Source organism: Musa acuminata, chromosome BXJ2-11 (assembly GCF_036884655.1).
Source record: "Musa acuminata AAA Group cultivar baxijiao chromosome BXJ2-11, Cavendish_Baxijiao_AAA, whole genome shotgun sequence".
In the NCBI taxonomy this organism is placed as follows: domain Eukaryota; kingdom Viridiplantae; phylum Streptophyta; class Magnoliopsida; order Zingiberales; family Musaceae; genus Musa; species Musa acuminata.
In genome coordinates this window covers 1,005,858-1,021,205 of record NC_088348.1, presented here as the reverse complement: position 1 = coordinate 1,021,205, position 15,348 = coordinate 1,005,858, and the positions used below count along the sequence as shown (strand labels likewise).

Here is a 15,348-nt window from a genome sequence, read left to right as displayed (position 1 = left end):
TAATAATTTTTAACCAAAAAATAACACTTTAAGAAATACAAGTATTCTCCAAAAGAATTTTTACCTCTCGTCATCAATACCACTTTTAAGAATCTACAAGTATCCTAGGCCGTCCTTTCAGATTAATCATCTATGATCATACTGGCATATTTTTAATAGAGATATCAACCACTGAAATCTCACACATCCTAGCAATTATTCTTAATTATATAAGACACATGCACGTTAAAAAAAGATATCAACTCAAACAATATTTCTACCAAGGGAATATTTTGCCAAATTTAATAGTAACAATCCTAACCCAAAGATTATCCATCCGATTAAGAATCATACTAACATTTTTTGACTTGAAAGGTTAAACTAGATATTTGTAAATCATGGATGCCAAGACCATCAATCTACTTAAGTAAAGTGATAGTGTCCTGCTCTTCTACCAAAAGAAGTCCCTAATACTCTTTTTCATTTATCCAAAAGTCTTCAGACACATTTTTATTTCCCAACTTGTCTATTGAGTCATGTTAGCAAGCAAATGTAGGGATCCTTTGTAGACTAATCATGGAGCCAAGATGTTTAGAAGGAAAAATTTCCACTTTAATATGAAAAAAAGGAGCAAATATCTTGCTTCTTATTAGAATTGGTGGAACAAGATAAGCCAGACGATTAAATCCATACGAAAAAAATTAAATTAAAAATATATTTTTTAATTTTTTCAATGAAAATTTTAAAATGATTAGCAAGTAATTTTTCGATGTAAATTAAAAATTAGATTTTTATAAAAGAATGGATAATTGAATCCACAGTCTACAGGTTTTTAAACACGGGTTAAGATTAAATTTTTAATGAGGATAAATAGAGGATTTTTCCTCAAATTAATCGTGGACCATCTTATTATTCTATGGGAATAGATGCTTGTTTAGCATCATGACCAACGTATCTGCCTTGGATTCTATTTCAATCCTCGATATTCGTCAAGGTAGCGAACATAAATTATTAGCTATTTATGTCATCGACCACTGTGCAGCCTTCCTAAACACGGCAACCATTACTGCTCCCACGGATTAAGAAGAACCTACCTAGAATGACACTCCGAGTCTTTGACAGCGTTACCGACGGCAACTACCATCAACACCCGATTTAAATGTGCCAAATCGTCTAATTATTATGAGCCCAAACATCAATCCTTTGGGATTAGATCTCAAAATCCCAACACGACTTCATCAAATTTGAAATCAAGCGGCATTAATAATTATAATAATTCTAATTCGTAGGCAGCCAACAAAAATTTCCATACCTCTATTGATTCATCACGGACCGTCCGCTGTCGACATCCATCGTATCAGGAGCCTCCTTGTCCTTATCACATGAATTGCCACGTCGAGACCGCAGGAGCTGAGGTTTCCCCGTTGGTTCACAATCGACAACGGTCGGATTTCAAAAATTTCGACCGTTGCAACCGCTGTCTCTCTCTGTCACTCGCTCACATCCCCACCTCCCGCTATTTAAATCCCCTCCCACCAACTCCGCACACGCACGACCACAAGCAACGAATCACAACAGAAGATAACCACGACCGCTACACACACACGGAAGAGGTAAAGCCCATTTGCCCCAATCTCTCTCTCACTCTCTCTCTCTCTCTGTGATCCCATCACCAAGTCCATCATCGTCTCCGCCTCGGAGGGGAGAGAGCCCTGATTCCATGGAAATTGATGCAGCCCATTAGAGGACCTCGGATGGATGGTCGGCCGCCGCTCGCGGTGTCTCCGCGCCGCCTTCGTCCCCGCCGACCGCCGCCGGGTTCCTACTCTCTATCAGCCCGAGCGCAATCAGGTACTTTAACCTCGAAGAACGGCCGCCTGCCTTCACCCCTTTTTTCCCTCACTCTTTAATGCGATGTGTATGTGCAGCCACCGCTAAGAAGCCTCCACTCTCGAACCGCTCCTCAGTGCCCACGGGATCGCCGGTCCGGCCAGAACGCCCGCTGATCTCGCCGGATCGGGCAGAGGTCTCGGAGCCCGCAGAGGAAGAACTCGGAAGCTGGGGCGACGTGTATGCTGCCGCCACAGTGTCCCTCGGGGCCAGTAACGGGAGCCCGTTGTTCGAACGGGGGCGGTTCTACCAGCTTTACTCGGCGCGGAGGAACGAGCGGCTCAAGCGGAAGAAGGGAGAGATCTGGGGGGAGGAGGCCGTGGCGGAGGACCCCGGGGTCGCGGTAGAGCTTGCGAAGAGGAGGGTGTCGAAGAAGGCCGAGGGGGTGCGGAAGTCGATGCCAGCGGACTTCTCGGCGAGCCGCGCGAGCAGCTTGCGGTCGTCGCTGAGGTGCAGCAAGGAGATGAAGAATAAGAATGGGTACGCCGCTGTTGCGGAGGGTACGGCTGTTGGTGGGAGGAGAACGAGCACTCGATCGGTACGCAGGCTATGAGTTGCGATTCGACGCAGGGGTTTTAGATTATATTAATGCCTTGGTGGTAACTCGGTTTTGAATTTTTTTCTCTTATTTTCCCCAATTTATGTGGTTAACAAAAGGCAAACAAGCACAGGAAGCAAACAATTCGAAAAGAATGCTTTAATTATTTTTCCTTTTTCTTTTGGTTGTTGTTATTTTGGTATTATTACACGTTATTTCCTAACGAGGTTTCCGGCGTCGTTCAAAAACCACGACGACATAGCAAAAGAGATTTTTTGAATTGGAATGGAATTGGGCTACAACTGGCTGGCTAACATCAGCACTCGGGTGAACTGCAGATAGAGGCTGGGATGAAGACAACAACGAAGTGCAACCAACAAAATAGAGAGAACCTCCAAATTTAATGAAATCACTCACTATCCAACTAGCAAATTAAAATAACTTCACTAAATACAGACTAAATACAGGTTATCATTTTCCTCGGATGAAATGTATCAAAATCATCTAACATAATAATAAGCTCCATAATAAATATGCGAGCAAATTAATATAACTTCACTAAATACAGACTAACTAAATACATCATGTTACATGATGACAAGATCCTCTATAGTGCAAACCATACATCTCGTACAAAAAAGAATTCCTTATAAGCAAAGCAATAATCTAAGCAGCACACACACACACATCATGTATTGCAGAGTGCAGACAGACAATCAACAGTACAAATGATACCTCCTATACAATAAATAATTCAGCTTAAGTGGTAGAAAATAGGATTAAGAGTGTTTGCTGCATACTCTCACTTGGTTGGTTTCACCAGACTGGCAACAGACATAGCTCGCAAATGACCAGCTATTTGGGAGAAGGAAGGCCTTTGCAAGGGATCAGGAGCCCAGCAGTGCTCCATTAGCCTTCTCCATTCTGGGTCGCATGTGGCTGGCACTGGAGGCCTTAATGTATTATTCACAATGCCTCCTGTATATTATACAAATTTTAATGCAAAGATGTAGATTACAATTTTGCTCTTGCATAAGTTAGCACAAACAAAGAACAGCAAGAAAGAAATTTTCGAGAAGCAAATTGAAGATTTTGATAATATACAAATCATGGCTGAATCCTTACCCTTTACCAACACATGATATCAAAACCGGTTTGTCAGGACCCTGAATCTTTCAAAACACATACAACTTTTATTGTTTGTTCACCAGGATCAAGTCAATTGTGCTTGCTTTACATTCAAGAACACGTAGCAAAGATGACCAGTTCAAACACCTGACTAGGTGCATGGTAAATTTTACAACCTTAAGCCGATATCCAGGGGAGCAGTTTCAGCAATCAATAAAAAGATTACAATGTAAAAATAAATAAATAAATAAATAAAATAAAAGGATTACAATGTGGCATTGATATTAGAAATAACATTAGTGTCCCCAGGGCCATAAGGAACTACATATAGGCACATTTTTAGTTGAAGGAATTTGGATCATTGCAATGTCGTTTTTCAGATCTTAAATAAAAAGATAAAAGGAGTGCCTAATGTGAAGCTCCTCAAAATGTATAATCAAGGAGGGTATAATCAAGGAGGGTGAATAATATGACACTTTGCCCAGCACCACCAACTATAAGCCCCCTGCCATCACATGCAGTGTGTTTGTTTTTGTTACTCAAACCATCAAACACTAAAAGGCAATTAACCAATGCCAAGGTTCATCCTCCTCGAATAATGTGTATTTTCAAAACATTCATTTGTTTGAAGACATTTAGGAAAATACTTTTAAGTTAAGAAGAAAACACAGGTAGCTTTTCAAACAAGCTTTTAAATTATGTAAGATTGTCATTCATGTTGCAGATACAACAGGTCCAGTCCACATGAAGAACTTAAAAACTCTTTCTTTTTACATCTACTCTTATGGTTAGTCAGTTTCAGCTAAACTTCTACTTCTAATTCACTTAAGTCAACAAACTCCACATTGTGTAGTGATTCCAATGTATCTGAAACTCAATACATGATCTTAATTAGTACACCCTGATATTTAATATGGTCAACCCAACAGCAAAAGCATGATCCAAAATCAACTGAACATGGTCCAAACTCCAAAGTAAACAATGGGCCAAAACGCTGAGTTCAACCAAAGGTTAGTCCTAGAAGGTGCTTACCAGTAGTCAGTTTTTGCTTCCAAACAAAAAAGGGAAAAATTTTACTTTTGAAGAAGAGAATCACCACAGCATATTATAACCTTGAGCCATTTTTGGACATAATTCTGCAGAAATTGAAGCATACCTATAATTGCACCATAATGCATATTGGCATAAGGTTCTTCCCCTGTGAGAATTTCCCACATAACAATGCCAAAAGAGAACACATCTACCTGCAGCCATCACCAAAACTGATATTCAGGATAGGTGAAGACCAAGTATAAATATCACAGCTCATAAGAAAGTATCATAAAGCAGTCTCAGACTCTTCAATTTAACCATCAAGTTCCTTTTAACAGATGGTTGACACACAGGCTTCATATATAGGTAGAAAATGAAATGATAGTAGTTGAGGTTTTGGCTTAAAATTCAGCCTAAAGTGATATAATTATGTGGAAGAGCAGCACTTGTCCTACTTTAGAAAAAAAAAAGGAGAAAAAAACTAAAGAAAAAAAAAAAACACTGGTACCTTCTCAGACACCTTATTGCTGCTTCCATTTAATAATTCTGGAGCCATCCATGGTAGTGTGCCTCTGACACCACCGGAGACTAGAGTATTTTGTCTAATTTTTGACAAACCAAAATCACCAACCTGGATAATATCTTTGGTAGTTAGCCAGCTTTAAGGATATCATTGACATGATGGCAACTTTTATGGCATCCCATGCAAGATCAAAATTTCATATCCCAGGTGATGCAGAAACCAAATATATAGGTGGTCAACATGACTGAGCTTTAAAGAGTATACCTTACAAATGGGACGTGACTGATCTTTAAGATTTACTAGCAAGTTATCACATTTCAGATCAAAATGTACAATGTTTTTAGAATGCAAATATTCCATCCCAAAAGCAGCATCCATTGCAATGATAAGTCTTTTACGACGATCAAGGTACCTGTTAATTTATACAATTAAAGAATATAACAATCACTTTATATAATAAAAAACCATTATTAAGGAAAAAGCAGAAAGAGTTTACTTGTCCTTGTGCAGTAAAACATGTCTAAGAGAACCATTAACCATGAATTCCGTGACAGTTGCCATGGTTCCCCCTGGTCCATCTTTTACAACACCATAAAAAGCCACCACATTGGGATGATGAAGTTGGGAGAGAATTTCAGCCTCCCGCCAAAACTCCATAGTCTGCAAAAAGTGACTAGTTACTGCTACCAATAGTTTCTACCTGTTGACTTTTATTGTTTCTAAAACTTCAATTTATTATTTATAACAGAGTTAGTAGGTTGGTTACTCTTGTTACTGATTATAGAAAGAACTGGAAGACAATGAAACTAAAATTGGACAACTTACTAGCCTCTCCTGCTCAGAGGATCGTCCAGTAAAGCAGCTCTTTTTTATCCGTTTTATAGCCACATCAGTACCCCTCCATTTTCCATGATATACAGCACCAAAAGTGCCAGAACCCAGTTCTCTAAGCTCCTCAAGATCCTCATGTTTTATTACCTGATAATGTGCAACCTTTAGAAATGCATATACTTAAATAATAATACCAAACAAAGATAAAAATGTGCGATGAAAGAAGGTCCTAACTAAATGGGCAGCACAAAACAACAAAATAAAATAAAATAAACTCTTTCTTCTCTATAATTGTTTTACGATGTTCCATTTGTGCCACAAAGTATATTCTAAATATGGTAATTTGCCTTACCTATAAATCAAACATTGAAATTTGCCTTTAATTACAAACCAGCTCCTACCTGAAACTACAACCTTCTTTAAATGCTAATGTACATTGTCTAGGCATTATGTGATAGTAAGTTAAGCAAATGTTTGCTAGAATTACCTTTCAAAAGTGAAAAAGACAAAGGAAAAAAAAGGACATTAGAGGTTAAAAGATGCTGTCAACCAACTTCATCAGCAATTTACTTGGAAACTAAAGTTCAATTCTCTCAACATTTTATCTCAAAAATTTAGCAGCCATTGTCAGCGCATTGGTAAAAGAACCACCCTCTACAATCAAAGTTAATGCATGAGCCTTATGAGAATTAAAGTAAATGCTTTTATTAGTCAGATATTTATTAGGAATCAAAAGTTATAAATGGGTTAGTGCATCAGGCTCGAAGGTTAATGTATGTAGATTTGCACCTTAGCAAAAAGGATATTTCCATGACTCAAGCTCTTGGTCACCATATAATAAAATAGCAACCTTAAGGCTATTTCCATGACTTGAGCCTTGGTCAATAGCAACCTTATAAGGTCACCAAGGGTACGAGGAATAAGTAAGTTGTTGCCTTCACAAATTAATAGCAGGACCAGGGTTTGTCGTGCTGCGGTATACCGCCCAATACGAGCAGTATATACAAGTCTGACCGAGGATTGGTACACGGACCACCTTGTACCAGGTGGTATACGCTAAATGACCTCATATTGCCCGATATGAAGTCTGAGATGGTAGAATAGTGTTAACTAGGGAGTAATTAAGGCCTTGAATAGTGTTTTCCAACTTAAAACCCCTAATCTAACTTTTTTTCTATTTTTCAAAAAAATTTGGAGTTATATTTTGCCATTTTCCTGTGTTATCAGTATGCCTCGCCGTACTGACACACGGTACACTAGTACAAGGCGACACGTACCATACCACCAGCCTATCGACCGATACACTAGTTCCGACCGGTAAGGCAAACCCTGAGCAGGACATGCATCATACCTGCAAATTACTAAGATCAAAATCATACGCGATTTCATTTGCCACTGGTTCAGCATCTTCCCCATCTTCAAACTTTAATTCCTAAAATCAAAAGAAAGCCATGTGATGATTTTGTAAAAGGAATAAAATAAATTATTATTCTGCAGGAGAAACACATACCTCATTCTCTGACATGTGTATTCTTAATGTCTCTCCTAACTTTGTAAAAGGGTTCTCTACCTGCAACCCTTCAACCTTGTCCATTCCAAGATGATGAGACACCTGTGATGGAATATAACCTGGGTGCAGAGCATTAGGATCCTCAACAACGGTACTGGATGAATCTTGCATTTCCTCACTGAAATCAATTTGTGAATCAATTTGACCAAAATCAGCTCTCTCGTTTTCCAACGGTGAAAACTGATGTGGCCTAGAAATCCCTTCTTCCACCGTAGGAAGAAAGGCTGGGTAATTAATGTGATCTTCATCCATAAGAGAAAAGTCTTTACAATTAAACTCATCCTGGGCCAGATTTCTGAAGAAAGACCAACGCTTTGGCTCATGATTTTGCATGTTCAGACTTAGTCCAGTGTCATCTTTACGCAGGAGATTTATATTTGAGAGATTCTCAGCATTCCCGGCCTTTTTAAAGATATCAGAGAGCAGGTTAGGAGGGAACCGGTCATTAATATCAACAAGAATATCTCGTTGTTCCAGGGAGGGAGCAGAAGATTCCTCCTGAGATGCAGCTCCAACAGCAGTTTCCACCCAAGTAAAAGCTGGCTCAACAACATCATTGTTATACGTATCATTGTTAGGTTTTTCATCCCACGGAATGTTCTGAATTACAGAAGGACCTTCATGGGGCTTAATGAGAGCTCCAGCAACATATGCTTCTCTGATATTGATTTTGGTCATATCTGTATCACCAACATTTGTGACCTTTTGCATGTGTCTGCTCATACTGGTTTCCTGCAAAATCCCATCTTCAACAACCGTAGTCTTATCGGACACAAACTTTGAAGGTGCAAGTTGAAACTCAGGTTTATGAATCTTCTTCGCTTGTTTGTAAGTTTTCTCATCAATGATAACATCAGTTTGATGAGGTCCTGTCTGAACAACTGATTTTGGTACAACTTCATCTGGATCACACGCATCCTGATTAATTAATGGGGTCATAGGTTGAGAAAATTTTGCAGTTTCCAAACCCTCTACAATAGAGACATGTCTGAATTTATTAGCTTGAATGATTGCATTTCTCACTTTCTTATCTTCAATACTTGCATTACTAGGGCGTGGTGGCTTCGCAGAAGATAGTGGCTTCTCAGTCTGTGCACCCAGCTCTTCCTCGAGTATGGTGTCAGTTGCTTCAGCAACAGATTCTTGGGCTGCAATCAAGCATGCCTGATTTATCAGATAATTAGAACCAATGGAATCATCAGATTTAGAAAGCCGATTTAGGAACACTTGCTCCCTAGGAAGCCTCTCAGATTGATAACCTCGGGAAGGGTTTGAAGGTGGGTTCTTGTAGTTTCCCTCAGTCATATCAGCTTCATCATCATAATAAGCAGACGTCAAAGTTTCACTAGAGGGGTAGTGGTCATCTATGTTAAGATCAGAACCATGTCCAACAGTCACAGAAATGGCTGATGAGACTGATGCAGGCTCCAGTTGTTTCCCTTTACTTTTCAAGTGTAGCACAGATGTTAAATTCTCTGGTACAGAAACAACATTTGTATTTTTCGCATGCAAACAGTTTGAAACTGAAGCATCATGTTGCTGTATGGTTGAAATAGGTTCAGTATCATGGGAACCAACATGTTTACCTTCCATTTTCCTCTGAGAGAAGTCATCAACCGCCAGTTTCAAATCCATTTTCACAGGCTCTTTATCAAATGGACTTGTACCACTGTATGGAGCTTGAGTGATGCCTTGATAAAGAAATTGTTGAACTGGCTGAACAGAAGAACCAATGTCTGTATAATTGGATCTATATTGATAATCAGTTGTTACAGACATAGGCATGGACATTATGCTATCTAAATTCTGATATCTATCAGGTGGATTGATGGAATTGTAAGCATACTGTTCACCTTCAACATAATGGTATCTATGATCCTCAAAACCCTGCGGATGGCTATCATAGTGAGCAGATAAGCTTGCTTGGATTTTTGAAGGAAATGCAGCAGGAGATGCTACAGGTGCAGTAATAAATCCAGCTGACTGAGCCGCAACCGTGTAAGCATTAGCTCTTCCAGATTCAACATTAAGATTAAGTAACTGATCCAAGTCACTTGTTGAAGTACTTGCCAATCCATGTCCATACGAGGATTTTCCTGATCCTAAATCAATGTCATTGATTGCAACAACATAATGGATCTCAGAATCACCATCCGCACTACCCAAGCTGAAGTGTACATCATCAACGTCATCTGGAGTAATTAGAAACAATCTGAGTTTCTGTGATCCCTCACCACCTTCAAGAACATTGTATTCCTCCATCATATTCTGTAAATCTTCATCACATGAAACAGATATCAATGCATCCATATCTTCCCCAGGCAATTGATACTTGATGGTATGAGGCCTAATGTATACTGCCATTGTCTTTTGCATGAATTCTTCCCATGAAATATCCCTGCTTATTCGTATGATACGTGTATTACCTCCCACGTATCTTAGTTTTCCATCACTGGGCCGAGGTAAGATTTTACCACCAAAACTGCAGAGGAATTTCATCCTTCTGGATGAGATATCAGAAGCTTGTGCAGGAGTATACCCATTAGACACTGTTCGACTACTTCCCTCACCAGATGATATTGGTTGTATTGACCTTGATGATGCATAATGACCTTTCTGTTCCGTATCAGAGAAGTTCTTTTCAATCTCCTTCAATTGACAATCATCTCCAGTCACAAGCTTTAAAGGATCTTTCATACTTTCAGACCCCATGTGTGGTATATTCATTCCACATTTCATGTCTCCGTTATTAGTGATCATATTTTGATCATTGCCTGCATTTTGGACAGTAGGCTTCTTGGGCATTGCCCGCTCTCTCATAAATTCAAGAGCAAACTCCTCACCTGTCTGAGATGAGTAATTTAGAACAGGCCTCACAGCACCTGATGCAGTGACCTCTGGTAGTCTAACATTAGCATCGGCAGAGCTGGCTGGACATTGTTTGGGTCTTTGGTCAGCTGAGCCAACTCCTTTACTAGCATCCATCAGATTATATTGAAACATTCAGAGCTTGTACATCACTCTACCAACTTGCTTTTATCTCTTTCTCTTTACCTACAACTGGAAGGGAAGAATCCCCAGGGCTAGACCACCATGTAAGATGGTTAAGTGTACAAGCAGGCCCTGCTGCCATTATTGACCAAGCCAAAAATCTAACTTTAAGACAAGGGTCAAAAAAGATCAAGCTTTTGCAGGGTGCTCCTTAGCTCCAAGAGAAAAGATCCTACGGGACAGCACAAATTGGTCAGTGAAATAGTGTATCAAGTGACCAGTCAACAAGAACTGGACATTCAGAAGCAGAATATTTAGAGATGATATGGACCCCTTATCTCAACAGAATCAATAAATTAGAGAGATAGAAACAAAAAAAAATGATCCTTCTTGTCCAATAGAGGAAAAGTATTGGACGCTAACCAATTGGTTATACAAGTGATTCGCTTCATATACTATTGGCATAAAAAGGCATTCGCTCTCAAACAAGCTTCAGGGGGATGGCGCAGGTTCAAATATAGCAGTAAGATCTAGGAATGCACTACATCTAAAACCTATGAACGTCACATTCTTGTATGACCACATGGATGCAAGCACATTCTACCTCTTCTAAACGTTCAGCAAGAAGTTGATGCCGCTCTATGTTTGCAGCAACTGTAAGCTGGAGACTTAAATAAAACAAGGGTTACATTATCAAGCATTAAATTTGATCCATCTATATCATCATCTACGGAAAACTTCTAGGAATAAGACAAACGATATTATTTTGATTGACAACAGAACGAGACACCGACGTCAACACCAATAAGAGGACAAATCACATGAAAACAATCCAAATTATCTGCAAACTGAGCAAAGACAAACGACCTTAAAAAATTTCTACAGGCATGCGTGGCATCATGAATATGATAATTTGATGATCCACCTGGAAGTCGAAGTCGGGAAGTCTCCACTGGTGACTCACTCCAAGATTAAAACGGAAGACCTCCAAATAGCCTGCAAACAAAATGGCAAAAGAATCAACATTTGCGAACAAGAAGAAACCATCCCTAAAATCACGACCTACATCAAAACAAACACTTGAAGCTCTTAGGGCAGACAAGATCGAATTACACCCTAAAGATTCCCAGTAGGAACAAGACAAGCTGGAAAACTACATAGATCTAGATCATAAAGAGAAGAAAACTGAAAATGTCAGGACCAGGTCGAACGATGTATAGGGATTGAGTTGCGCAGCCGGAGGATGCAAGACCCGCAGCCTCGAATCGTCGCCGAGAGACGTTGCACGGGACGAGGAACCGCACGGAAGAGGGATCTGCGAGGATCGATCCGATTCGACGCGATGGAGTCTCTCGTTTGGCGTGCGCTCTGTGTGTGTCACGTCGTCTGCAAGCAAGCATAGTGGTCCGGAGAAGGCCGCAGTCCTCACGGACAAGCGCCCAAACGCGAGGGCCGAAACTATCATGATGGACTAATCTGCTCTCTGAACCCACGGGCCGGGTGCCGACCCGGTCCGATCGCGGTTCAAGTGCTTTTCGGCTCGATGAACGGGTGACCCGGGACGCGCCGGTTCGGGAGGGCGACAGATGGACCGGGGAGAATGGTTTAATTGACGGATCACTTTGCCATGGGTGTAAGGTGGAAGTGCCAGAGCAAACAAATACTCGCACATCGTTACCCGTTTCTATACCCCCACATCGGGTCTCGCTCATGTCGGTTGTCAGTATCTTGTTCTTTCCTCAGAGGGAGACGGAACGCGTCCCACCTGAGAGCCCACAAGATTCACCTCAACTCTCCAATCATCGCACGGGTAACATCGCCGGGTAGTCGCTAAAGGGGTTCAAAAAGTACTGAAAGACGCAAAAATGAATCCCTAGCAGAAATGACCTTCAAATAAAAACATGGAATATGTTAGAAATATATACCATAGCAGAAATGCTGGTCACTCTTTTCTGTAATTATTTTTTGTTGACTCGGTGGATCTGGTCAACTGAAGCTGCCACCAGGTTTCGAAGACAACCAACATACGGGGGAAGAGAGAGCGTTCTCTTTCACCGAGCTGAGAAGAATTAGATTCTTAAAGTATGGACTGCGGTCTGAGTTGATGAAGAAGGAAATGGTTTGTTTTAGATGTCTCAGTAGCTTTGATTTCAAACATGAGTTTTAACTATGTATGATAACCATGTTTGTTTATAGACATCTAAATCTGTGTGTTTATGGCGATGAGAGGTGCAGTGACTCCCTCAAGTAAAAGTATATAGAAGCACTTAAACTCGGCATATCTCAAGGAGGCCTCAGACTGCACTAGCTCTTAGTGAAGTAGCATCTTCGCAGGTCACCTTCCACTTCACACCACAGCATCTTGAGCCATCCTGCTGCCCAATGGAGGCCTGCCACCTCATCCAACACATAAAGCAGTTGCTCTGTATCCAAGTCAAGGTCTCTTGGTCGGTCCACCATATACTGTGACAAGTCTTTGCTCTTGACTTCCGATGTTCCGGTCCCCACCACCTCACTGGAAAACGAGGGGAAAAGACAAGTTGGAATGCATTAGAGGCACAAACGCGGAGATCGTCTTCATTAAATCTTGACTTATTTCATCCATTTCATGCGAATCAGAGACATGAAACCAAGCTAGTTGAGATATAATACTAATATGAACATTGACAAGGTCAAGTTCCATCCCTCCTGCAAGATGGTCTGTCATGTGGATTGTGCATGGGGTCATTGACAAAGTCTTGTTGGGAGGGGTCGTTCTCGCGGGGATGACAGTGACGACTGCGAAGACTTGGGGTGGGTGGGTTGGAAGTCGTGCTGTGAGAATTTGGAGCCTGAGTTGGTTTCTGGCTATGTGCCATGAATCATTTGGCTAAGAACTGTTGAAACGTCAAATGTGTTGAGCATCTTGACAAGAGAAAAAGAATAGTCACGTTCTTTTGATGCCGCTTAAATGCCGGACTTTCTGCAAATTTCGTTCCGTCATCGGAAAGATTAAGCAAGATGTAGATGTTCCTCTGTGATCAATGTTTCCTGCAAATTTCTTCGTAAATTACTGCTCTTTCGCAGTCTCTGTATCTCACATTGTTATCTGTTCTCAGAATCTCATCAACCCCATGGTTGGCTGCTGCTGCTGCTGCTTAGGCAACAGCTGCTGCAACTTCCATGAAACCCTCCTCCCTCCATCCTTCACCGTCATGCACACCCTCCTCTCTGATCCAAGAAGCACTCGAGTCTTCTCCCAAGTCAACAGCCTATGGAATCACTTCTCCTTTGGTTGAAGAGGAGAAATAAGAGTCAATTTCTTTGCTCATCGAGAATGGGTAATGCTTCTAATGGTCATCGATGACTTGTAAGAGTATTTACTTGAGCGTGTGGACCCCAGGTGATGCCTGTATCCCCTCTCTATATAAGCACTTCGACTTCCATTCTCTGCCATGGGGCACAGCAAGGAGAGGAGACGAACAAGAACGAGGAATGGAGAGAAGAGGATCCCAGCTCGATCTACCGGGTTTCCGGTTCTATCCGACGGAGGAGGAGCTCTTGGATTTCTATCTCAGACGAGTTGTTCTTGGCCAGAAGCTTCACTTTGATGTGATCGGCAGTCTCAACATCTACCGCCATGATCCATGGGAACTCCCAGGTTGGTGCTGCCTTCTACCTGCTGTGAGCTGAGCAACGTCCGCCGGTGGACTGAGCGCTGTTGTGTTGATTGGTTTCAGGGCTGGCCAAGATAGGGGAGCGAGAGTGGTACTTCTTCGTGCCGAGGGACCGGAAGAGCGGCAGCGGCGGGCGGCCGAACCGGACGACGGAGAGGGGGTTCTGGAAAGCGACGGGGTCCGACCGGCAGATACGGAAGGCGGCAGAGCCGGGGCGGGTCATCGGGGTGAAGAAGACGCTGGTGTTCTACCGGGGCCGCGCCCCGCGGGGGACCAAGACCGACTGGGTCATGAACGAGTACCGGCTGCCGGAGGCGAATTCCGCCTCCTCCGCCATGCCGCTCAAGGTAACAATAGCATCCCATCCACGTACTCGATGCGTTGCGATCTGCACCTGCTAACCTGATGATACGCCTGCCTTCACATGTAGGAGGACGTCGTCTTGTGCAAGGTGTACAGGAAGGCAACGTCGCTGAAGGAGTTGGAGCAGAGGGCCGCCAAGGAAGAGGATGCCAAGGCATCGCAAGGCTACATTTCCATGCCCGCCGACAGCGCATCCAACTCCGATCAAGAGAACCACCAGAGTTCATCGGCTCCAATGGACTGCGATGTGAAGGAGATGAAGCAGGAGGTTATCCGGCCGGTGAACCTTCCGGAGCTTCAGGTTCCGATGTCCGGCATGGAGTGGATGCAGGACCCCTTCTTGGCACAGTTGCGCAGCCCATGGCTGGACCAGTGGTCTCCATATGCCAACATCCTTCACTTCTAACTGAGCCATGAGCCGTGAACCTCCATGGCTGATTGATTTGATACATCAATCCTTCCCGACTGATCTATAGAACGTGATAGTTCGAGTGTTTTATCCAAAATTGAGACTTGTATTTGATAAGATGAAATATCGTCTCTACTTCTTCTCAAGATAAGGCCTTGGGATCAGCATCATTATTAATGTAGCTAGTGATCTCCACCTGCATGTTGTGGCTCCTGTGATGTTGTTAGAGGAAGCTATCGACAGTATCAGAGAGAGCAGATGCAGTAAAACAGCAGCTTACACTATAGTGTTCTTCTGCCCTTGATCCGCTTTTAACTGGTAGAATAATGTCATGTCCACCACTACCATCAGCTTCTCAATGCAGTGGTTAGCCTTTTAACAGATGGGGTTGGAGCCATCACTGACATGAATTCACCAAGTTAAGAATCTGAACATAAC

General features: G+C 42.0%; 3 protein-coding genes across 7 annotated transcripts; 2 read left to right on the top strand and 1 right to left on the bottom strand.

Moving 5' to 3' along the window:
• Positions 1–1,506: 1,506 nt before the first annotated feature.
• On the top strand, positions 1,507–2,585 carry LOC103970132 (uncharacterized). Of its 2 annotated transcripts, XM_009383789.3 has the most exons (3): positions 1,507–1,592; positions 1,716–1,830; positions 1,908–2,585. In XM_009383789.3, the coding sequence occupies exons 2-3, from the start codon at positions 1,734–1,736 to the stop codon at positions 2,420–2,422; spliced, it is 612 nt and encodes a 203-aa protein (XP_009382064.2). In that variant the 5' UTR covers positions 1,507–1,592; positions 1,716–1,733; the 3' UTR covers positions 2,423–2,585. The 2 variants fall into 2 exon arrangements, with proteins under 2 accessions (XP_009382064.2, XP_018676005.2); XM_018820460.2 differs by lacking the exon at positions 1,507–1,592 and having other exon boundaries at positions 1,604–1,830.
• Positions 2,586–2,907: 322 nt separating this feature from the next.
• Positions 2,908–11,904, bottom strand: LOC135586453 (uncharacterized). 4 transcript variants are annotated; one of them, XM_065133867.1, is made up of 10 exons: positions 11,684–11,904; positions 11,350–11,478; positions 7,432–10,714; positions 7,273–7,353; positions 5,916–6,068; positions 5,587–5,750; positions 5,355–5,502; positions 5,076–5,198; positions 4,692–4,779; positions 2,908–3,385 (listed from the first exon to the last, which is right to left on the bottom strand). In XM_065133867.1, the coding sequence occupies exons 3-10, from the start codon at positions 10,492–10,494 to the stop codon at positions 3,210–3,212; spliced, it is 3,996 nt and encodes a 1,331-aa protein (XP_064989939.1). In that variant the 5' UTR covers positions 10,495–10,714; positions 11,350–11,478; positions 11,684–11,904; the 3' UTR covers positions 2,908–3,209. The 4 variants fall into 4 exon arrangements, with proteins under 4 accessions (XP_064989939.1, XP_064989937.1, XP_064989941.1 ...); XM_065133865.1 differs by having other exon boundaries at positions 11,408–11,478; XM_065133869.1 differs by having other exon boundaries at positions 11,694–11,904.
• Positions 11,905–13,907: 2,003 nt separating this feature from the next.
• Positions 13,908–15,209, top strand: LOC135627413 (NAC domain-containing protein 22-like). Its single transcript, XM_065133509.1, has 3 exons — positions 13,908–14,122; positions 14,202–14,485; positions 14,569–15,209. Exons 1-3 carry the CDS (start codon positions 13,957–13,959, stop codon positions 14,905–14,907), a joined length of 789 nt encoding a protein of 262 aa, XP_064989581.1. The 5' UTR covers positions 13,908–13,956; the 3' UTR covers positions 14,908–15,209.
• Positions 15,210–15,348: the final 139 nt, after the last annotated feature.

Coding starts and splice junctions, on each gene's coding strand:
- LOC135627413 (XM_065133509.1), top strand. CDS start 13,957: ATGGAGAGAAGAGGATCCCAGCTCGATCTACCGGGTTTCCGGTTCTAT. Junction 14,123..14,201: donor TGATCCATGGGAACTCCCAG/GTTGGTGCTGCC, acceptor GATTGGTTTCAG/GGCTGGCCAAGATAGGGGAG. Junction 14,486..14,568: donor CCTCCGCCATGCCGCTCAAG/GTAACAATAGCA, acceptor CTTCACATGTAG/GAGGACGTCGTCTTGTGCAA.
- LOC103970132 (XM_018820460.2), top strand. CDS start 1,710: ATGCAGCCCATTAGAGGACCTCGGATGGATGGTCGGCCGCCGCTCGCG. Junction 1,831..1,907: donor ATCAGCCCGAGCGCAATCAG/GTACTTTAACCT, acceptor GTGTATGTGCAG/CCACCGCTAAGAAGCCTCCA.
- LOC135586453 (XM_065133867.1), bottom strand. CDS start 10,494: ATGTTTCAATATAATCTGATGGATGCTAGTAAAGGAGTTGGCTCAGCT. Junction 7,354..7,431: donor TACACATGTCAGAGAATGAG/GTATGTGTTTCT, acceptor TTTTGATTTTAG/GAATTAAAGTTTGAAGATGG. Junction 5,199..5,354: donor AGTCACGTCCCATTTGTAAG/GTATACTCTTTA, acceptor GATATTATCCAG/GTTGGTGATTTTGGTTTGTC.